The 23,244-nt window shown below is 52.1% G+C and overlaps 1 protein-coding gene across 3 annotated transcripts in view; it reads left to right on the top strand.

The window, feature by feature from the left end:
• The window catches only part of Greb1 (growth regulation by estrogen in breast cancer 1), a 61,615-nt gene that overhangs the window by 25,155 nt on the left and 13,216 nt on the right, over positions 1–23,244 (top strand). Inside the window, exons 11-24 of one of the 3 annotated variants that reach the window (XM_013013576.1) lie at positions 964–1,092; positions 1,803–1,931; positions 3,018–3,131; positions 4,341–4,521; positions 5,659–5,854; positions 8,781–8,917; positions 9,307–9,646; positions 10,751–10,866; positions 11,577–11,793; positions 13,319–13,424; positions 15,454–16,058; positions 18,197–18,299; positions 20,201–20,359; positions 21,291–21,433. In XM_013013576.1, the coding sequence (XP_012869030.1) occupies positions 964–1,092; positions 1,803–1,931; positions 3,018–3,131; positions 4,341–4,521; positions 5,659–5,854; positions 8,781–8,917; positions 9,307–9,646; positions 10,751–10,866; positions 11,577–11,793; positions 13,319–13,424; positions 15,454–16,058; positions 18,197–18,299; positions 20,201–20,359; positions 21,291–21,433 (2,675 nt within the window). Of the gene's footprint in view, positions 1–963; positions 1,093–1,802; positions 1,932–2,933; positions 3,132–4,340; positions 4,522–5,658; positions 5,855–8,780; positions 8,918–9,306; positions 9,647–10,750; positions 10,867–11,576; positions 11,794–13,318; positions 13,425–15,453; positions 16,059–18,196; positions 18,300–20,200; positions 20,360–21,290; positions 21,434–23,244 lie in introns of all 3 variants that reach the window. The other 2 variants (XM_013013575.1, XM_013013574.1) reach the window with 2 other exon arrangements.

The raw sequence follows: 23,244 nt of genomic DNA, 5'->3' as shown, positions 1-23,244 counted from the left end.
TTTTACTTGGGTTGTTAGCTCAGGGCTGGAGTTCTTCCAATTAAGTCACACCTCCACTGCTAGATTCTTGGTGGTCTCATTGGAGATAAATGTCTCAGGGACTTTTCTGTCCAGGCTGGCTTTGAACCATGATCCTCAGATCTCAGCTTCCTGACTAGCTAGGAATTGCAAGTGTGAGCTACCAGCACCCAGCTTTTTTGGACTGTTTTAAGTGGTCATGAGTGTGGTACATTTTTATACTGCTTTTTGCTGTTGCTGTTCTTGGTCCTGGGGCTTGAACTCTGGGCCTGGGCACTGTCCCTGAGCTCTTCAGCTTAAGGCAAGCATGGTACCACTTGAGCCACAGCGCCACTTCCGGTTTTCTGGTGGTTAATTGGAGATGAGTCTCATGGACTTTCTTCTTCAGGTTGGCTTTGAACCAGGATCCTCAGCTCTCAGCCTCATGAGTAGCTAGGACTCCAGGCATGAGCCAGTGGTGCCTGGCTTGTACTAGTTTTATTTCTCTAAAAGAAATGCTCCTTCTCCTGGGCCGTGCCGTGGTTGTTTTTCCACATTCTTTGATATGAAATTAATTATTTTTGATGAGCTTTTGTCCCCTGAGCCTGAGCAGTTCTTCCGTGTGTCTGCATGGTTCATGTGTGTCACTTCCTAACAAGCCTGTGAGGCCATTTGCGGCTCAGGCAGAGGAGGGGATGGACGTAGAGGGCTGGATGACCAGTTCCGGTTCACAGGTCATCCGGGAGGAGAGAGGAGTCTCTATGACTTCACCTTCTCAATTGCTCACACCCTCCCAGTGTTTCTACGGGGACTGGACGAAGTAGGAAGCTGTCTCATTGAACACACAGGAACCCCTGCTCTTTGCCAGGATTGGTGCAGGGCTTGAGTGCAAGCAGAGAACCCCCGAGCTTGACCTCATAGTGGAGGATTGGCGTCAGGGACAGCTAGCTGCTGCTTGCTTTCCAGGCAAATACCAAGCCCGGATCCTCTCCGAGAGCCTGCTTAGCCCCGCGGAGTACCAGAGGGAGGTCCATTATGAACTGGTGACCGGTCAAGTGGATTCCCTGGGGGCCTTTTTCAGCACCTTCTGCCCAGGTGGGTTTGCAGGACACTGCATGCATGCATTGAAAAGGCAGCAGAGCAGGAGGTGGCCGAGACCCGCTGAGGCTACGCACGGATGATGGGCGGTTCCCACCTCTTGCTTGATGGCTTCTGGCTGACAGCTGCTTCCGGGTGGGCTTCGCAGCTCTTCAGGCGTGGAGTGGGGTGGGGGGCTTTGAGGTTTTCCTTCCCTTCCCTCCCCTCTTTTTTTTTTGGGTGCCAGTACTGGAGCTTGAACTCAGAGCCTAGGCTCAAGACTAGCACCCTGCCGCTTGAGCCACAGTTCCACTTCACACTTTTTGGTGGTTAATTGGAGATGCCGGTCTCATAGACTTTTCCGATCAGGTTGACTTTGAACTGTGACCCTCAGATCTCAGCCTCCCGAGCAGCTAGGATTACAGGCGTGAGCCACCGGCACCAGGCGGGGTTTCCTGTCTTTAGTGCCCTTTCCTCTCAGTGTCTTGGATTGACTTGGGCTTCTTCCTCTCTGTCCTTGACTGCTCCCCTCTTACTGTGCCCCGGCTTCTGCCACATCATGGCCCGCCTCGCCTCATGAGCCTGTCTGGGTCTGGGTCTACGTGTCAGCCTCTTCACCCTGTCACCCGAGGCCAGGCTGGCCCCTGCACACTATGAGCCCCTAGTCGTGGGTCTGAATTTCACTCCGTTGGAAACCCATGCCTGTTTGTTCTCTCCGTTTTGGGCAGAGGGTGACATTGATCTTTTGCTGGACAAATTTCATCAGGAAAACCAAGGCCATATTTCTTCCTCGCTCACTGTCTCCTCTGTGACTAACGCAGCAGCCCTGGATGTCAGCGGGGCCCCTGTGTGTGCAAGTGAGTGGCACAAAGGGCCTGAGCAGGCTCGGGGAGGAAGGAGTTGGAACAGTGGGCACAGGAGGTGGAGGTAGGGGAAATGGGCATGAGTGGACATGGAGAGGGATGGGAAGAGAGAAATGGGCATCGGTGTGCAGAGGACCTCCAAAAGGCGAAGTCTTGGCCCAGTCTCAGCCAGGCATGGGTGCTGCACTGGACTGGAAGCCAAAACAGAGGCAGAGGTACTGGTAGAAGACATAGCTTCACCTTAGCGTTGAAGTAGACCTAAAACTGAACTTGACTTTAGTTGGAGGGAGAGCCATCTCGAGTCATCGTCCTGACATGTACAGGAGAGGGCATCTTCTGTACCAATTTCCTACCTTTAGAAGCATTGTGGGGAGTTTCCTTTCACATGAATTTCTGAGAAGCCGTGATGGTTGCATTCCCCTCTGGGGAACCTGCAGTACTCTTCTGAAGACCAGGGTCAGGGCCATCGCCCCAGACAAAACAGCCACGGCTTCCTCTTGCATTTCTCAACTTAATTCATTCATTAATTCACTAGTTAATTAATGTCAGTAGAGGGCTTGAACTCAGGGCCTGGGCACTATCCCTTAGCATTGTTGGTCAAGGCTGGTACTCTACCACTTGAACCACAGCTCCACTTCCAGCTTTTTGCTGGTTAGTTGGTGCTAAGAGTTTCATAGATCTGTCTTCCATGGGCTGGCTTTGACTCATGCCCCTGAGCCTACAGCCTCCCGAGTCGCTGGGATTACAGGCATGAGCCCCTGGCCCCCTGGCTTCCACTTCAGTATTCAGTGGAGATGGGTTAGAAGTGAGCCCCGTGGGGAGGAGCCGAGGAAGGCCCTTCAAGGACTTACTTCTGCTGTCTTGCATCCACACTGCTTTGTGTGGGGGCTGCTGCCCTTCCTCACCTCCCCTGGAGCGGGGAGGGGTGGGGGCTGGGCCAAAGCTGCCTCTGCCTCCCTCATCTCTCTCCCCCTCCTGGTCCACCTGTGCCTGCAGGTTACCATCTTGAGCCGCGCGGTGTGGGGCCCTTCCAGCTGGCTGTGGCCCAGAAGCTTCTCTCCCATGTGTGCTCCATCGCGGATTCCAGCACCCAAAATCTGGATTTAGGATCCTTCGAGAAGGTGGACTTTCTCATTTGCATCCCGCCATCAGAAGTGACCTACCAGCAGACGGTCTTCCATGTCTGGCACTCAGGTCAGGGCCCACTGGGGAGAAGATTCCAGACGCACTTAAATTCACGTGAAAGTGTACACCATTCTTGGCTAGCTGGAGCAGGTGTTACGGCCCCCACTTTACATATTGCAGAACAGATGCTCAGAGACCGTGATTTCTTTGCCCAGGATCTAGCATCTGCGCGGGGTGGGAGAGTTCTATGAGATCATTTGGCAAATGACAAGACAGGTGCTTCTCCCATGCTGCTTCTCACAGGAGGCCTGTGGCTGTCTGCCTGTGTTGTGAATGTGTTGAGTGGTGTTATAAATATCCAGATGACCTTTGGCAGAATAAGGGCTCCCCAGCCCTGGTAAAACCAAGCCTGGAACCTTTGCTGTGTCCCTCTTCCCTGGCCTCCTATGGGGCCTGCTGTGTACATTCAGAGATGATTTTGCTGGGCCTTTTTTTTTTTATTGTTGTTGGTCATGGGGCTTGAACTCTGGGCCTGGGCACTGTCCCTCAGCTCTTCAGTTCAAGGCTAGCGCTCTACCACTTGAGCCACAGTGTCACTTCCTGTTTTCTGTTGGTTAATTGGAGATAAGAGTCTCTTGGACTTTCCTGCCTGGGCTGGCTTTGGACTGCGATCCTCAGATCTCAGCCTCCTGAGTAGCTAGGATGACAGGTGTGAGCCACCAGTGCCCGGCTCAGAGCCTTTCTTTTTAATTTTCTTTATTTTTTATTGTAAAGATACTATACAGAGGGTTACAGTTACATGAGGAAGGTAATGAGTACATTTCCTATTGAGCATTGTTACCCCCTCCATTGTTTTCCCCCTACCCTCCCTTCCTTCCCTCCCTTCCCCGAGGTTCTTTATTTTTTTTTTTTTTAAGTTGTGTCAGAGCCTTTCTTTTCCCTTATTTTACTCTGCTCTGGAGCAGCTGCTTGGGGACTCGGCTTGGCTAGCCCCCCTGGACAGGCAACATCTAGATGCACATGTCTAGATGCACAGCTAGCTAGATGCTCACATCTAGATGCACATGTCTAGATGCACATCTAGCTAGATGCTCACATCTAGGCCTTCACCCACTCCTGTAGGTAGGAGGCAGGCCTCTGCCAAGGAGCCTTCTGCTTGTCCTGTCTCTGCAGCTTGGACTGGTGCAGCACTGGCCCTGGGGGGGATGGTGCTCAGGTGTCCATGATGGATGACCCAGGGGTGGGTTCAGAGTCACTGATGTGTCTTCCTGCTTTCAGGGGTTTTGCTGGAGCTCGGCCTGGAAAAGGAGCCCATGACCAAGCAGAGAGTGGAACAGTATGTTCTGAAGTTGGATGCAGAGGCCCAGACAAAATTTAAGGCCTTTGTGCAAAACTCCTTCCAGAACCCTCACACGCTCTTTGTCCTGATCCACGACCATGCCCACTGGGATCTTGTGAGGTTAGACCGACCGGTCCATGGCGGGCCCATGGTCTGCCTTCCAAGTCTGGGTGTCCCTCAGGGCTCAGGGCAGGAGGCTTGTGCACATGGGTGGGGCTGGGCACAGTCAGCAGATGTCATGAGTGTTTTCCAGGCACTATCTTAGGGTTCACTTGCTGCAACCTTAGAAACTTCCCGATAGAGGGGCTGAGGGCTGGAGCAGGGGCACTGTGCTCAGAGTCAGGACTGGGTGGGGCAGGGGTGTTAGTGGCAGGGTCTCGGGGTCCAGGCTGTTGCCTTCCCTGCCTGAGGGGTGATTTAAGATGAATGTCAGTCTAGACAAGTTTCACGCCGGCCACCCAGCATGCCACGGGCTCTGTTCTGGAAGGTTATCTCCGGGGAAGCAAGCTGAGGTTGTACAGGTGGACATGAGAGAGCCATAGGATGAGCAGGTCACAGAGCTGGGCTTTGGTTCCTATGGATTCACAGACACTTAGAGCTGGCCGTAATTTATAACCCAGAGATTCGAACAGTCTTTTAAGTTGTAGAAAATTGTAACAGTCTTAAAATGATAGAAAACACTAGTTTGGAGGTAGGTTTCCCAGAGAGACTTCCAGCTGCTGGAAGCGAATACACTGATAGTTTTTTTTCTCCAGTCTTCTAGATTTATAGAGTGCTAGGGCCACTGCCCCACAGAGGATACTAAGCAGGGCCTGACTTATAGATCTTGGGCCAACATGCCTCCTGTTTCCTATAACTAGGATGTTTCCAATCGCGTGTGACCTGTCAGTAAGACAGGAAGAGGCTCACCAGAGGTCCACAGGCCTTGTTCCTTTTGCTCCTGCTTCTCCACCATTAAGGAGATAGGCCCATAATCAGATTGGATCAAATGAGAGTCACAAGAGCTCCAGGGTAGGAGTAGTTAGACTGTGTACTCTGCAGGAAATCCTTTATAATCATGGCTTTCCACTTGTAAGTATTGAGTAGATAGATCCCAGACAGGTCCCTAAAGTTCAGTCATTTTTTTTTCTTTTCTTAGTCACAGGCAAAGCCATAGGCTTCAATTGTAGATTTAGATGGGGGCCAGTTACACATTTATGGAACTGGAAAACAGTGTTAATAATTCTTCTTATTCTTTCTTCTCCTTTCCCCCCTCAGTAGCGCTGTTCATAATCTCTATTCTCAAAGTGACCCGACTGTGGGCTTGGTGGACAGATTGCTCAACTGCAGGGAGGTGAAGGAGGCTCCCAACATTGTCACCCTTCATGTGACTTCCTTCCCGTACGCCCTGCAGACACAGCACACGCTCATAAGCCCCTACAACGAGATCCACTGGCCCGTCTCCTACAGTAACGTGAGTGCGTGCAGAATATGGCACTTTGGGTTTAGTTAAGTTGCATTTATCAGAAGTCTTGAGTCCTGTGGTTGGAGAGGAGTGGATCTTTGATTTGACTTGGGATTAGGGGAGGTTTAAATTCTTACTCTGTTGTTCTTGTTGCCAGTATTGGGCTTGAACTCAAGGTCTTTTTGTTTAAGGCTAGGACCCTGCCACTTAGGCCACAGCTCCATTTCTACCTTTTTTGTGGTTAACTGTGAAGTAAGAGTCTTACAGACTTACGTGCCCAGGCTGGTTTTGAACTGAGATCCTCAGATCTCCCACATCCTGAGTAGCTAGGATTACAGGTGTGAGTCACTGGTACCCAGCCATTCCTGTATTTTCTATCCTGCATCTGTGGACAGCTGGCCTCACAATCTCCTTTAGCAGACTGAACATGCACCTGGGAGTTTGGTTTTATTTTATTTATTTATTTATTTTGTCAGTTGTGGGGCTTGAACTCTGGGCTTGGGCGCTGTCCTTGTGCTCTTCAGCTCAAGGTGAGTGCTCTACCGCTTGAGCCACAGCACTACTTCTGGTTTTCTAGCAGTTTGTTGCAGATAAGAGTCTATGAGTTTTCCTGCCTGGGCTGGCTTTGAACCACGATCCTCAGATCTCAGCCTCCTGAGTAGCTAGGATTACAGGCGTGAGCCACCGGCGCCCAGTTTGGTTTTTGTTTATTACCTGCCATTTTCTCCTCAAAGTGAAGGGCCAAAGCAATTCTGGTTGGTTAGATTCTATAGCTAGTTGCTTAAAGAGTGAGTAATGTGGAATTCTTGAGAGCATCTGAGGCCTTTTAAGAATGCCGATGTGCGGCTTCAGTGCCAGAACTCAGCCAGTGAGGGTGGCATCAATGGTGGTTGGACACTGTCTGCTAAGGGCTTTACACCTGGGAACTCCAGGGAGAAGATGTTGTTTTGTTTGTTTTTTTTTGTCGGTCTTGGGGCCTGAACTCTGGGCCTGGGCGCTGTCCCTCAGCTCTTCAGCTCAAGGCTAGTGCTCTACCACTTGAGCCACAGTGCCACTTCTGGCTTTTTCTGCTTACATGGTGCTGAGGAATCAAACCCAGGGCCTCAAGGCAAGCGCTCTACCACTGAGCCACCTGCCCAGCCCAAGTTGGGAAGATTTTTGACACACAGATGGGGAAAGAGGATAAGGAGGGATGGACTGATTGCCCAAGACATGTGGAGCTGGGATGTAGCCCAGGTGCTAGCTGCTTGGTCCTGTTGGTTAACTGCTCTGCTATTTGAGTCAAGTTCACATCTTGGTATTTTTAACGGTGTCCTCCAGCTTTAGCATGCTCTGAACTCTGAGATGCTCCAGTGTTTGTTTGGAATTTTATGTCAGTGTAAGATGGGTTAGAGGAATTTTTTTCCTACTGAAATTGCTAGTTTATTTGCTTATTTCTAAAACTAGCTTAAAGTTATGGAAAGAAGAGTTTTTTAAAAAAGAATTTTTTTGTGCTGGTCGTGGGCTTGAACTCAAGGCCTTGTGTTCTTTTTTTCATTCTGGCTAGTGCTCTACCACTTGAGCCACACCTCCCTCCCTTCTTTATACTGGTTAATTGGAGATGAGACTCTCTCAGATTGTTCTGCCATATATATATATATATATATATATATATATATATATATTTTTTTTTTTTTTTTTTTTTTTTTTTTTTTTTTTTTTTTTTTTGTCGGTCATGGGGCTTGAACTCTGGGCCTGGGCACTGTCCCTCAGCTCTTCAGCTCAAGGCTAGCACTACGGGCTGGGAAGGTGGCTCAGTGGTAGAGCGCTTGCCTTGCATGCATGAGGCCCTGGGTTCGATTCTTCAGCACCACATAAGCAGAAAAAGCTGGAAGTGGCGCTGTGGCTCAAGTGGTAGAGGGCTAACCTTGAGCTGAAGAGCTGAGGGACAGTGCCCAGGCCCAGAGTTCAGGCCTACAACTGACAACCCCCTTTTCCCCCCCCAAAAAAAGGCTAGCACTCTACCACTTGAGCTACAGAGCCACTTCCGGTTTTCTGGTGGTTTATTGGAGATAAGAGTTTCATGTACTTTCCTGCCCGGGCTGGCTTTGAACCGAGATCCTCAGATGTCAGCCTCCTGAGTAGCTAGGATTATAGATGTGAGCCATCAGTACCCAGCTGAACTGTATTCTTTAGATATCACTTTCCCAAGTGGCTAGAATTACTTTTTGTTGTTGTTGTTATTGTCAGTCATGAGGCTTGAATTCAGGGCCTAGGCACTGTCCCTGGGCTCTTTTGCTGAAAGCTAATGATGTTATACCACTTGGGTCACAGCTCCACTTTTGGTTTTTTGGTGGTTTATTGGAGATAGAGTCTCACGACTTTCCTGCCCAGGCTGGTTTTGAACCGTGATCCTGAGATCTCAGCTTCCTGAGATCCAGGTTAGGATTATATTTTTGTTGTTGTTGTTGTTGGTCGTGGGGCTTGAGCTCTGGGCCTGGGCACTGTTCCTCAGCTCTTCAGCTCAAGGCTAGTGCTCTACCACTTGAGCCACAGTGCCACTTCTGGTTTTCTGGTAGTTAATTAGAGATAAGCCTCATGGCCTTTCCTGCCCAGGTTGGCTTTGACCAGTGATACTCAAATCTCAGCCCCTGAGTAGCTAGGATTACAGGCGTGAGGCACCAGTGCCTGGCTAGGATTACATTTTTAATGGACAAAAGAAGAGAAAAGGTAAGGTGGATCTCTTCAGCAAAGTTTCTTGGCCATGGGAATGGCAAGCTGGGATTGAACTGTCCTTACAGCCCAGCGGCTCTTTACTCTGGGTATGCAGAATGAAGGTGGTAGAAGGCTGCCCAGGGGACTTCAGGGTCAGATGACAATGCCCATCCAGGTCACCTGCAGTCCTGGCACCTGAGCTGGACTTCCTGTGCGTGACAGATGCTCTGGTGTGTTTCAGGGTGTGGACTTGTATCAGGAGAGTAAGAAGTACTTCGGGCTGTCGGAGTTCATCGAGTCCACCCTGTCGGGACACAGCCTCCCCTTGCTCAGATACGACAGCTCCTTCGAGGCCATGGTGACCGCCCTGGGAAAAAGGTACGGATGTCGCTTCGGAGTTACGCCTCGTGCTCAGGGCTTGGAGCAGGAGAGCTCTGGCTCCAGGAAGGGCGTGACTCAGTCTCCCCATGAAGGGGATTCTGGATTCTTGTGTGCTCAAGTCACTTTGACCAATGATACTTGTCATGTTTGAAAGATGAGAAGGGGCAGAAACACACGTTGGGCAGCTACAAAATGCTAAGTGAGTCAACAACAGGCGGAGGCTTTGTCTCCTGGCTGGAAGGAACGAGGGCATTTCCACCTGGGCTTCGGTGGGCTTTGGGCTGCGCTCCTTGTCTGTGAAGGCCAAGGCGTCTGGGAGGGCTGCGGCTGGCAGCGGCCGGCCTGGGGCCTGGGGTCACGGCCGGGTGTCTCTGTGTTCCCTGCAGGTTTCCCCGCCTGCACAGTGCGGTGATCAGGACCTTTGTTCTCGTCCAGCACTATGCGGCGGCCATGATGGCGGTGAGCGGCCTCCCCCAGATGAAGAACCACACGTCGGTGGAGACGCTGGAGATCACGCAGAACCTCCTCAACTCCCCGAAGCAGTGCCCGTGCGGCCACGGGTTCATGGTGCTGCTGCGGGTGCCCTGCTCGCCGCTGGCGGCCGTGGCCTACGAGCGGCTGGCCCATGTGCGGGCGCGGCTGGCCCTGGAGGAGCACTTCGAGATCATCCTGGGCAGCCCCAGCTCTGGCATCACCGTGGGCAAGCACTTCGTGAAGCAGCTCAAGGTGGGTGCCCGCGCCGAGCCCCTGGGCTGCCAGGCAGCCTCCAGAGGATGCTCTGGGGGGAGGCAGCAGGTCTTTCCAGGGGCCCAGGGTGACCCCAGGATCCGGTTCCCCTGCCCCCATGTCCTCGCTTGCGTCCCTGTTTTCACCCCCAGTCCCCGTGGCATCCTTGGTGTGCCCCCAATAGTTGTATGGATTGCAGGTGTTTTATATTTCTGGAGGTACATATGGACCCCTTCAGAAAGCCACCTTCCCGCACATCTGGTCCCCCCCTCAAGTTCTGTACCCCAAGTTCCTGGCAGTGCCAGCTCCATTTGTTGATTATCACTGCTTGACAAAGGATACAAAGGCTCAGGGCAGGAAGATGGACAGAGTGAACCTGTGGGAAGCGGAGGGAGGAGAAACAAATGAGGAGGGGCAGAAACAAATGAGGATCTGTTTCTCCCAGAGGACCGGCGGGTCCGCAGCTGGCCCCCGATGCTGGGGAGTATGAGAGTCTGGACTCACACTCGCCACAAAAACACACGCTTGTTCACAGTGTAATGCGCTTCCTTTAAAAAATAAATAACTTTATTGTTATTATTAAGGTGTACAGGCAATGAGTGCAATTCTTTGTTTGGACAGTGTTACCCCTTCCTTTATTTTCCTCCAATTTTCCCCTCTCATCCCTGCCCATAAATTCCATTACAAACCGAATTACATTACATTACATACCGAATACCATGCCTCATTTGTTCCCCCTTCCTCCTCTTCCACGCCTCCCTTTTTGCCACTCCCCAAAAGAAAACGACAAAACACCCAAACCAAGCAGCAGCAGCACCACCAAAACCCATGTTTCCGTTTCCTGGAATTTGTTTCACTAAACGCTGTTTTAGGTGTGCAGAAGAGTTAGGCCTCTTGGCTCCTCCCCTCAGGGCACTCATTCTCCTTTACTCTGTGTGAACGTCTGTCCTGTCCAGTTATATTTTAGATCTAACTTCCCCATACGGGGGAACACATACATGCTTCCTTTTTGCCAAGGACTTTCCAGAGCCTTCTGGAGGAGGACAGTGCGGCACTCCTCGGGGTGTAGAAGCTTCCAGCTTTCTCTCTGTGTCCTGTCTGCAGATGTGGCAGAAAATCGAGGACGCGGAGTGGAGGCCTCAGACCTACCTGGAGTTGGAAGGCCTGCCGTGTATTCTCATCTTCAGTGGGATAGATCCTCACGGGGAGTCCCTGCCCAGGTGAGCCCCGGGCAGGGGCCCTGGAGCAGGGGCCTGGCAGCAGTGAGCAGCTTGCCTCTCCTTAGCCTGGAGCCTGGGATGTACTACCACTGCCCAGCTCCAGGTGGCGCCCTTGGTGCTCCACCCACAGCTGGTGCTTACCACAGGGTCCTCCAGCAGGTGTCAAGACAGTGTGTCTGGATGATTTTTCAGTCCTCTCAGGGGCCGTGGGGGACCACTGCACCCGTGGTGGGGGCAGTTGCCCCAAAGAGTGACTGCCCTGATAGCCGTGCTGCTGAAATTCAAGTCACAGAGGCCCACCCGCTCGGCAACGGCTGCCTGCCTCCACTGTCCTTACAGCACCCTGCTGCTTGCTGAGATTCATTCCATCTCAAAGAAAAAATAACCAGAGCCTCAGAGCAGCTGCACAGCGCGGCAAAGCTTCTCGCTCTGGAAAGGAGCATGTGGTCCCATTTCAACTCCGTGATCCTTAGAATTCAGACCCCACAGGGAAGAACGCATGGCAGGTGCCGGGAGCCAGACTGTGTGCCTGGCCGTGTTGTGAGCAGGCACAGAAGGCGAAGGCTCCCACGTGCGGGGACCTGTGGTCCCAAGTGCAGGAGGCCTGTGTCCCATGGATATGTGTGTGGCAGTGGCTGGGGTCCCACAGGATTGTGGGGACAGCGCCCCCCAGAGGAAGGCCTGTGCAAACACCCTCTGCACCCTCCCAGGTCCCTGCGGTACTGCGACCTGCGTCTGATCAACTCCTCCTGCCTGGTGAGGACGGCCTTGGAGCAGGAGCTGGGCCTGGCCGCCTACTTCGTGAGCAGTGAGATGCCGCTGGAGAAGGGGGCCAGGAACGAGGCCCTGGAGAGTGACGGGGAGAAGCTGAGCAGCACAGACAACGAGGATGAGGAGCCGGGAGCAGAAGGTGAGGGTGGCCCAGAGGTACGGGGCTCTTGCCGCAGGTCCACAGGGTCTGGGGTCCTGCACCTGCGTAGAACACTGTCTCCAAGAGGCACGAGCGCGTAGGGAATTCTGATTTTTTTTTCAATCTCTCCACTTTTTTTTTTGGTGGTGTGGGAAGATAGAAATCCCTGAAGGTGAAGAACATTCTACTTTCTGCTGAGCACCGGTGGCAGGTCACACCTGTAATCCTAGCTACTCAGGAGATTGGGAATCTGAGGATCACAGTTCAAAGCCAGCCGGGGCAGGAAAATCCATGAGATTTAGTTCATGCCTCAGTTCCAGCACACAAAAAGGTGTGCTTTCTGAAGATTCAGGTTCATGCTTTATTCATATGATTAGTGGAATAAGGTTCACCTGGTTATTCTCTTTTTGTGAATCAACTCAGCAGTGAGATTGTGGCAAATGGGTTGGGTTCTTTTGCAGACTCTTAAAAGTCTGCATGGCTTTATTTTTAAAAAATATAATTGTATTGTTATTATTAAGGTTTTTTTTTTTGTCAGTCCTGAGGCTTGAACTCAGGGTCTGGGCACTGTCCCCAAGCTTCTTTTGCTCAAGGCTAGCACTCTACCACTTGAGCCACAGCGTCACTTCCAACTTTTTCTGTGTGTGTCATACTGAGGAATCGAACCCAGGGCTGCATGCATGCTAGGCAAGCACTCTACTGCTAAGCCACCCTCCGGCCCCTTTATTAAGGTTTTGTACAGAGAGGCTACTGTTTCATAAGTCAGAAAATGAGTTAATTTCCTTTTGGACAATGTCACCCTTTCCTTCACTCTGCCCACAGGGACTAAGTTAATTTTCCGTATAGTGTATATTGGATAGTGTGATTACACTTGTTCACCTTTCCCCCCTCCCTTTCTGTGCCCCCCACCTACCCCTTAATCCTCTATAAACTGAGAGTTTCGTGGCTTGGCCCCATTTGTTATATTTACACACTGCTTGCTCTGTTTTTTCTTCTGGTGGAGCTGGGGTTCGAACTCAGGGCCTTGCACTTGTTAAGCAGGTGCTCTACCCCTTAAGCCCCATTCCCAATCCCTTTCTCCTTCGTCATTTTTCAAACACGGGTCTTGCCTTTATACCCAGGCTGTCTTGGACTTGCCAATTCCTGGGTAGCTAGAATGGCAAGCACACACCATGGTGCCCAGCTTTCTCTGTTGGTTGAAATGGGGTCTCATGGACATTTTGCCTGAGCTGGCCTCGAGCTGTGATCCTCCGGACCTCTGCCTCTGGACTACTTAGGCTTGCAGGCGCTGTTTTGGAACGTGGTATTGATCTAAATACTGAACGCTCACGTTCCCTTTGCCTGTGGTGTGACCACGCCTCCTGCTTTGTCCTGGCCCCACCAGGCCAGTTCCACTCTTTGCTCCTCTCAGCTTCACTTGGGGTCAGTGTGGTGGGGAGCAGGCTGCAGGGGGAGGGGGGGCGTGAAGCTAGGGCAGGTAGGGAGGCATGATCATGCTGGCGGCTGGGAGAAAGAACCGCAGGGACTCGGGTGCATTCTCAGTGTGTTTTTGAAGCAGGCTCTCCCTCGGAGAAGAGGAGCCCCGCGCGGAGGGAGCGGTCCCGGTCCCACGACTCGGCCTCCTCCTCCCTCTCCTCCAGAGCCTCTGGTGAGTCTTGGCCTGGGAAGGTTAGCAGGATGGGCGCTGTGTACATGGCTTTTGTCTCGGGTAGTCCCTGTCCATGGAGGATGCAGCGGAGATGGGGTTCACAGAGAAGGTGACACAGGAGATGTCTTAGGAGAAGCAGCAAGCAGGGAGGAGGGAGGACAGAGGAGGGGGGAGTGGGGAGGGCTGTGCTCCGCCCTGAGGGCTCCTGGGCCTCACTGCCCATCCAGACTCCGCCCCCTTCCCCATCAGAAGCGTTGGATTGCGGCTTTGGGGCTGCCTGCACGCAGCCTGCTCTCAGCCACGCGCCCCTCCTCTCGTAGCGATCGCAGACGCTTTTATTACAACTTACAGATGAGTTAGCAAGTATCGATGCGCATAGAATTTCAACAGTGAAATTCCAGCATTCGGGTTACAATTAAATCCCTGGATCTGAAGAAGTCAATCAGAGTCAAACAGTGCACCAGCCTCACCTCCTAGAATGATTCAAAAGAATAAAAGCCCATTGGCTTGACTTCAGGTCGGATGGAGGAGGGGTTGTCACCTCTCATCACTGAGAAATAGGTGTGTCACCAGCCTGTACAAAGCTCAGGCGACATTCACACGCAGGGTGTGGTGACTAATGTGTAAAATGTGCACAAAAGGCCTTCGGGTATTTTATTCCTAATGTTGGTTAGGGGACTTTTCAGGTATAGGAATTGGATTAACTGAAATGAATTTTGTTTTGCTCTTTCAGTCCAATTTTTCTTTTTCTTTTTTTTTGGAGACATGTCTTATACACATCAGGCTGGCCTCGGAGTTGCTGTCTAGGCTGGGCTGGCCTTGAACTCCAGATCCTCCTGCATCAGCTTGTAAGGGCTGAGGTTGCAGGCATGTACAACCATGCCCAGCTTCAGTGTAATTTTTAGCATAGTCTGAGCCTGGTAGACAGGAAAATCCCTGTACGGCTGCCTACAATTTGTATTATAGGCCATAGTGCTTTTTCCTTTGGTGGCACTGGGGATTGAGCTAGAGAAGCAAACCAGTACTGAGCTATGCCCCCAGCCCAGGCTAAATTATCAATTCTCTCCTCACCTGTCTTACCACTTCTAAAGGAGAGTAGTTCCTGGGAGATTCAGAACCAAACTTCTACTCCCCTGGAAGCCAGAGAAGTCTTGAGAACGATTTCCTCAAGCCCAGCAGATGCAAAGACATCAAGTTTGCACATGTACTAGATTCCAGAAACAAAATATAACTCACAAGGCTTTTCCTAAGTGAAGGACACCTGCGTTCTAGCTGGCCCAGGCACGAAGCGCTCCTGTTTTCACAGTGCTCTTCCCGCAGCCTCTGTTCACCGTGCGGTGCCAGGCTCTGTGGAGGCCTAAGGGGAGGGACAGAGCCTCACCAAGGGCTCTGCAGCTCTTCACCAACTTCCACCTGTTGCACTGTGCGTGTGTGTGTAGCAATGACTACGCTCACTCGCGCCGAAGGCAGGTCTTCTATGAGAGCAAACCAGTTGGGAATAAAAATAATAACCAGGCAGATCACAAACTGAGGCAGTAAACCACAAGCACTTTTGAAACCCTCTCTCTACTGAAGTAAGCGGTCCTCTGTGTCTTCTGCCACCCGGGGAGGGGCCCCTTCCGCATTTGGGGCCCCACGGCTCAGGGCACAGGTGCGGGCAGGGAGGCTGGGGGTGTGGTGCGCAGGTGCAGGCGCAGGCGCAGGTGCAGGCAGTGCTCCGAGTAGCTGAGACACCAACAGGCTGTGAGTGTGGCCCTGCAGGGCCGGTGGCCTCCTCTCCTCTCCATGGGCCTGGTGGGCTGGGGTCCCCTGCACACGGGGCCGCACCTCTGCTCTCCTGGCATGCTGTCACTGAAGCCAGCTCGGATTCCCAGGAGGGTTCAGCTACCAAAGCCAGAGGCCTCAGCCAGCCCCTGAGCAGGAAGGGGGTGTTGGCGGGTTTGGTGCATTGTCACTGGATGTCCTTGGATATCCTTGGACATCCTGGAACGCCCTTGGATGTCACTGAGCAGGCGTGTCTCTTCCCCAGGCTCCATGCTCGGTGGCAGTGAGCCCCTGGCTCACCCTGGGCCCCCTCTGGGGGAGCAGGCTGCGTCCCCCACACCGTGCGGCTCTGTGGAGGACAGCAGGATGCTTGGCGAGAGGCAGGGGCCCCGAGTGAGTCAGGGGGCCCCAGCAGCAGCAGTGAGCGGGCACAGCCCGGGGCCGCCGCCGCCCCCCAGCCAGCGGAGCCTGCAGGTGGTGGTCACCCCGTCCTCCAGCTCATCTCCCGCTGGCCCACCGCCACCGCAGCCCACGGCCGGGCCCCTCCTGCCCCAGGCCCCGCCCTGCGCCATGACCAAGGCCAGCCGCCAGCCCCCTGTGGTCTTCCTGCCCAAGCTGGTGTACGACATGGTGCTGGCCACCGACAGCAGCGGGCTGCCCAAGGCTGCCTCCCTCCTGCCCGCCCCGTCCGTCATGTGGACCAGCTCCTTCCGCCCCCTGCTGAGCAAGACCATGACCTCCACTGAGCAGTCCCTCTACTACCGCCAGTGGACCGTGCCCCGGCCCAGCCACATGGACTACGGCAGCCGGGCCGAGGGCCGCCCGGACGGCTTCCATCCCCGCAGGCTGCTGCTCAGCGGGCCCCCGCAGGTGGGTGTGTGGCTCAGTGTGCTCCAGGACTCGGGGATCGGCCCTGTGCTTGTGGCCAGTGGGAGAGCACTGGGCTGACGGTATCTGTTCATTCATTCCCTGCAATCTTCCGGAATGGCCTGGAGTGGGTGAATGGCCACTCTCCCCGCGAGGTTACTGCGTCGTCTGAGCTGTTTTCTTCTTTTAACGCTGGGGAGATACTGTACCCCTTCTGAAGGAGAGTCGCCCTTCCCTGGTGGTGTGGTCGCCCTCGGCCCTCGGCCCCCGTGGGCAGCCTCCTCACCCCTGTGTGTGCCGGAAGACTTGGGGTGGGGAGGAGGAGCCTCGGGCTGCAGTCCTCCCTCTGCAGCCTCCCTCCCCGCTCACAGTGGCCAGAGAAGACGGGTGCGGAGGAGAGGGGTGATTCGGACCCAGCAGAAGCTGGGCCAGCTCAGGGGATGGAGTTCATTTATTTAATATTATTATTTTTGTCAGTCATGGGGCTTGAACTCAGGGCCTGGGTGCTGTCCCTGAGCCCTTTTGCTCAAGTCCAGAGCTCTAGCATGTTGAGCCACAGCACCACATCTGGTGTTTGAGCGATTCATTGGAGAGAAGAGTCTCATGGGGACTTTTCTGCCCGGGCTGGCTTTGAACTGCGATCCTCAGTTCTCAGCCTCCTGAGTAGTTAGGAGTATAGGCGTCAGCCACCAGCACCCATGTTCTGTTCAAAGGTCACCTTGCACCCAAGAGAGAAGTGTAGGACAGATGGAAGGCCCCGAGAGGCCTGATCCACATGCAGATAGCTGGGTGTGAATGTCCGTCCTGTAATCCTGCCCTCATCACTTGCTTTGACCCACGGCCCCCTGGAATCAGCTTGTCCCTTCCCCAGAAATCAGCCCTCTAGTACAAACCCACAAAGCATGCATGGTTCATGAAAACAAATTCCTCTAGCCACGTCTCAGTTAAATAAATCTGGATTCAGCCACAGAAATTTTAAGAGAGATCTCTTTATGTTGCCATTGAAATGTCTCCAAGGTACTGAAATCGGAATCAATGTGCAGAATAAGACATGCATGTGTATGTGATGTAATATCAGTTAGGAAAAAAATCACTATACATGTGAACATGCCTTAAAAAATATTGGAGAGGCTGACTACTAGATCTACCTTGAAAAGGGTCTGGGTTTGTACTATTCTGCTTTTTAATCAATTTCTTATTTTCTGTGGGGTGTGCTGGGGTTTAAACTCAGGGCCTTGCGCTTGGTTTGCCTCAGCTGGTACTCTCCTACTTGAGCCATGCCTCTGGCTTGGCTTTTTGCTGGTTATTTTGGAGCCATAGCTTCCACTTCTGGCTTTTTTTGGGGGTAATTAATTGGAAATAAGTGTCTCACAGATTTTCCTATCTGGGCTGGCTTCAAAGTGCAATCCTCAGATTTCAGCCTCCTGAGTAACTAGGATTACAGGTGTGAGCCACTGGCGTGCTGCTGGTCAGTTCCTTTTAAAAAAGTAAGCCTTTGCTGAGCACTAATAGCTACTTGGGAGGCTGAGATAGGGAGTATAATGGAGTGTGCCTGTCATTCCAGATATAGGGAAGATTGAGATCGAGAGGATTGCTGTTCCAACCTAGGCTGGACAAAAAAAATGTTCATGAGATCCCATCTGTACAGAAACAGTTGGGTGTGGTAGCAAACACCTGTCACCCTAGCTACATAGGAAGCCTAAGTAGGAAGATCACAGTCTAGGCCAGCTCAGGCAGAAAGGGAGACTCTGTCTCAAACATAACTAAAGCAAAAAGGGCTAGAGGCATGGCTCAAGCAGTAAAGTACCTGCCAGGCAGATGAAGTCCTGAATTAAAAACACCAATACTGCCGATCAGTCAGTAAGCAAAGTCAGTAAGTAAGGGAGCACACAAGCTTTTTTTCTGCTTCTGATAAAGTCTCCTTAATAAATGTGCCTGTTGTAATGTGGAGAGACACACTGCGGGTGATCAAAGGGCAGGCATTTCCGCCACTCCTGGTGTCCGTGTGTCCAGTGTCCCCATTGCCTCAGGCTGGGGGCCCCCGTGGTGTATCCACGAGGCTCTTGTTCCCTTAACGCGAGTTTCCTGGGCGATCGGGTCCAGGGGCAGGCCCGTAGGCTCCAATCCCAGTGTCTTCACAGATTGGGAAGACAGGTGCCTACCTGCAGTTTCTCAGCATTTTGTCCCGGATGCTCATTCGGCTGACTGAAGTGGATGTTTACGACGAAGAAGAGATCAATATCGGTGAGTGGCCTGCTCGGTGAGGCTTGGACTTGAATTGCGTCTCTCACAGAGAAAGAACTCAGAGGGGTACATGTCTAATGGCAGAGTAGGGTGTGATGACTGAGTCCCTGTCACCTGTCAAACACACACCGTGCTGGGAGCGTCACAGAAACTTCCATGGTTGATCTTCTGTACCATGTTGTTGAGCGTGACTTGTCCCGGTCTCCTGATGAGTGACAGGCTCGGGGCTGGGCATGCAGATTCTCCATCGGGGGAGAGGAGCCCAGGCAGCTGAGCCCAGGGGGCCATTTTAGAGGGGGCAATCCAAAGTGTGTGACATGCGAGCAAATCCCATTTCCTGAACAGACCTGGGTGCCTGAGGCAGGCCTGGCTCTAAGCCTCTGTGAACCACATCCCTGCTTCGTATTCATGCCTGGGGGTTGTGGCCTTGGTCTGGCAGATGACTGCCACCCACGCGGGAAGACCCGTCTTGTATGCAAGCTATTGCCACCTGGCCATGAACACTCACAATGGCTTGGGGCCTTCTGCTGTCTAGCCCTGAGCCTGTGCTCCTGCTTGGGGGGAAGGGGGAGGAGGGGAGGAGGAGGGTCCTCAGCTGAGCTCAGAGCCCCTGCTCCTGCTGGGGGGGGAGGGGGAAGGTCCTCAGCTGAGCTCAGAGCCCCTGCTCCTGCTGGGAGGGGGAGGGGGAGGGTCCTCAGCTGAGCTCAGAGCTTCTGTGGCTTTCCCCACTGTATTTGGGCAGTATTTCCGATGAAGATGAGCAGGATTGTTGCACTTCTGTCATTCTGCTTTCTTAAGGTCTGCCAAATATAAAAGACAGAGTTTGAAACCACTTCACCAGACTTCAAAGCCTATTAAATTCTCAGTTGACCCAGTTTTCTCTTGCAAAATGATAATGATTCCTGATTTCTGAGCAGCCACCCAATATATAAAAGTCCTTCCTCCGCTTCCTTCTTTTGAACTTGTATACTGCCCATAATAGGAAGTGTGTAATGTATGTGACTTACCTATATATGTACATATAAACATTAGTGTATTAATATACCAATATTAAATAATGCACCAATATATTACTAACACATTAATATACATTAATTTGCTTCGTGTCTTTAAGTAGTTGTACAAAGGAGAACGCAACACGTCTTGATCAATGTCACTCCTTTTACCATTCTCCTCGTTTCTTCCAACCCCGCCCATCCTTTCAGCTTCCTATTTGATTTGCATATATACATTGACTGTCATGACTGCATTCTCCCACCGCCCCCCTCTCAGTCTGCTTCCTGTGGCTTCCCCTCCCCCTCGAAGTTCTAGCTTCTGGGTATAGATTTGGTTAGACCGTAAGTTAACTGTTCAAAGGAGTTACACCTTTGCAATCCTCCCCTTGTATGCTCGCTTGGGTGAATACGTGACGCGTGTAATACGGTTCATCCTGTCTGTACATCACCGTTGGAATCCGGCCAGTGGGCCTGTTTTCCTTTTTTAGCTAGCAAGCTCTGGTGAGCAGCGCGGCACAGGTTGTACCTGTCTTGGTGGGAGATGGTAAACATGTGGTTTGGGCCACATTTGGTGGTATCAGAAGAGGCAGCCAGTGCAGAGGCGCAGGTCTGCGGTCTGGCAGGCCTCTGGGACGGGCGAAGGTCAACATGAAGGGCAGAGGGCAGGTGCTCTGCAGGGCGCAGCTCAGGGCCTCTGGATGCACACAGCACTTCATGCACATGCTTGCCTTCTTAGGGCCATGCTGGAGTTCAGCTGGGCCAGAAGCTCCTTATAGGATGGGTTTTCCTGGGAATCCACAGATGACTAAGAGCTACATGTCATGCATCATCCTCCGCCACAGTTTAAAAAACTCATTCTCACCTTCTATTTTGCCTCACTCGTATCTGTGTGTACCAATCTTGCAGACCTCCAGGAGGAATCGGACTGGCGCTACCTCCAGCTCACGGACCCCTGGCCGGACCTGGAGCTCTTCCGGAAGATGCCTTTCGACTACGTCATCCATGACCCGAAGTATGAGGACGCCAGTCTGATTTGTTCCCACCAGCAGAGTGTGAAGAGCGAAGGTCAGCCCTGCTTGCCGAGTACCTGGGCATAGCCCTTCACACACAGGTGGAATTCTGCTGTGCTGCGCTGCACCTTGGTGGTGATGAAGGCTGGTGGGAGCCAGTGGCTCATGCCTGTAATTGTACTGACTCGGGAGGCTGAGGTCAGACAGATCCGTGGGATTCTTTATTAACCACCAAAAAGCCAGAGGTGGAGCTATGACTCAAGTGGTAGAGCACTAGCCTTGAGCAAAGAAGCTCAGGGACAGCGCCCAGGCCCTGAGTTCAAAATCCAGGACTGGCACCAAACCCCTCTACCATCACCCCCCCAAAAAAAAACTTATAGTATTATCGCCACATCATTTGAAAAAATTTCTGAGGCAGCTCATCAGCATTATGAGATTCACGTATTTAGTTGCAATCAATTCTGCTGGCTGTATAATGGATCCTTAAATGTGTTTATGAAACATTTCATGAGACATGGTATGAGCTGTGTCTTCCTCAGTTTCCCCCAGAGACACTGTGTCTCCTTTGACCAGCTGAGTCACTCAGGAAAGAGAGTCCTCACAGACCCTCATGGTTCTGTCAGTGCTGATCTTTTGCACTTCACTCTATTTGGTAAATGTTTGCCTGGATTCCTGTTGCTTTTATGATGGGGGTGGAGGGGTGTGCTTGCACATGGGCACACGCACACACACACCAGTATTGAGGTTTGAACTCGGGGCCTGAGCACTGTCCCTTAGCATTTTCACTCAAGGCTGGCATTCTACCACTTTTTTGGTAGTTAATTGGAGGTAAGAGTCTTATGGACTTTTCTGCCCCAGCTGGCTTTGAACCTTGATCCTCGGCGCTCAGCCTCCTGAGCAGCTAGGTCACCTGGGGTTTGAGTAGGCATGGGTGACATCTTCGTGTGGACTCCTGCTGCTCATTGACACTGGGCAATCTTGTGCAGACAGAGGGATGTCCCGGAAGCCCGAGGACCTTTATGTGCGGCGTCAGACGGCCCGGATGAGGTTGTCCAAGTACGCAGCGTATAACACCTACCACCACTGTGAGCAGTGCCACCAGTACATGGGCTTCCATCCCCGCTACCAGGTAGGCCGTGGGGCCTGCTTTCATTCCGGCATGGGGGCTTGGAGTTTGGGGGGCCCTGGCTCCCTGGCCCATGGTTCGTCCCCGGTTCTGATGCTCACTGGTGAACGTGCTACTCATACCACAGAGCAGTGGCTCTCCCAGGTTCTCTGGGGTGGGGGAGGGGGTCATGGTTGTCTTTTGTCCTGGCAATTCCAGACGTTAGTTCTGGTGCCACGGACACTTCCTGAGGGCTTAGTGCCAACCAAGTCCTGGAACACGGAACTCTGTCCCTGTCCCTGTCCTTGGGGCTCACAGCCTACAAGGAAGCTGCACACCTGAGCCAGATTTCAGGAGAGCGGAATGATGGAGATAAGGGGGCATACTGTCATTATTGGGGGCCTAGTAGATGCCAGGCAGTGCACTTGCATACTTCCCATGCACCAGCCCTTCCCAGGAGAGACAATATTTGACCTGGATATGCATATATGGACCTGGCTCAAGCCCAGGGCCCCAGATGGCTCCGGCTCCGGCTGGTTAGCAGGTGTAATCACACCTGGGTACTCCATCCAGGCTAGGAAGCTGCCCTGTCAGGCTCTTACTTCATCCTCACCTAAATCTGCTGAGATCCTCATTCAATGAGTGAAGACACAGGTGGAGCATCCCCATTCAGAAAAATCCCAAACCTGTCATCCACTCGATATTCCCAGACCTGAAATCCTGCTGCTGCCATGCAGCTCAGATAAACTGTGTGCAGCCTTCACTGTTCAGGTGGGGATGAGAGAGAGGACTTAGCAGGAGAGGGGACCTGGCCGGGGGCAAGGGAGGGACCGGGATATGCAGAAGAGGGCGTGGTTGGGCATTGCTGGAGCAAAGAGGTGTAGGGTCTGGGGTTGGAGGAAGGTAGCTGGGAAGACGGTGGAGACCAGGCCGCAGAGGCCTCAGGGACTAGAGAGACGGGGGTTTTTCAGCTAGAGCTCTAAGGAGCGAATCAACTTGAAGACTGTCACTTTGACTGTAGAGGAAATTAGAAACTGCATATGAATAGTTTTTATTTGGGATACTAAGGTTTGAACTCAGGGCCTTATACTCTTACTTTTTTTTTTTTTGCTGTTCACAGCTGGTGTTCTACCATTTGAACCACAGGTCCACTTTTGACTTTGTTTTTACTGGTGAATTGGAGATAAGAATCTCATAGGACTTTTCTTTCAGGGCTGACTTTAGTGATCTTCAGATCTCAACCTCTTCAATAGCTAGAATTACAGGCATGAGCAACCACCAGAACCTGGTTTATCTTGAATGTTGTTGTTGTTGTTATTATTATTATTATTGGTGCTGTACTTTGGGCTTAAACTTGGGACCTGGGCACAATCCTTGAGCAGCTGCTTTTTTAGCTCAACAGTAATGTTCTACCACTTGAGCCACAGTTCCACTTCCAGCTATTTTTTTCAAATGGCTTATTGAAGATAAGAGTCTTAGGAACTTTGCTGCCTGGGCTGGCTTTGAATTATCACCCTCAGATCTCAGCCTCCTAAATAGCTAAAGTTACAGTGTGACACACTGTGATCACTTGAGCAATTTTTTTTTTTTGTCTGTTATGGTGCTTGAACTCTGGGCCTGGGCGCTGTCCCTCAGCTCTTCAGCTCAAGGCAAGCGCTCTACCACTTGAGCCACAGCACTACTTCTGGTTTTCTGGTGGTTCATTGGAGATAAGAGTTTCACGGACTTTCCTGTCCAGGCTGGCTTTGAACCATGATCCTCAGATCTCAGCCTCCTGAGTAGCTAGGATGATAAGTGGAAGTCACTGGCACCTGGCTTGAACATTTTTATTTTTT

Source organism: Dipodomys ordii, unplaced genomic scaffold, assembly GCF_000151885.1.
Source record: "Dipodomys ordii isolate 6190 unplaced genomic scaffold, Dord_2.0 Scaffold20, whole genome shotgun sequence".
Classification (NCBI taxonomy): Eukaryota; Metazoa; Chordata; class Mammalia; order Rodentia; family Heteromyidae; genus Dipodomys; species Dipodomys ordii.
This window is presented reverse-complemented; position numbering and strand designations above follow the sequence as displayed.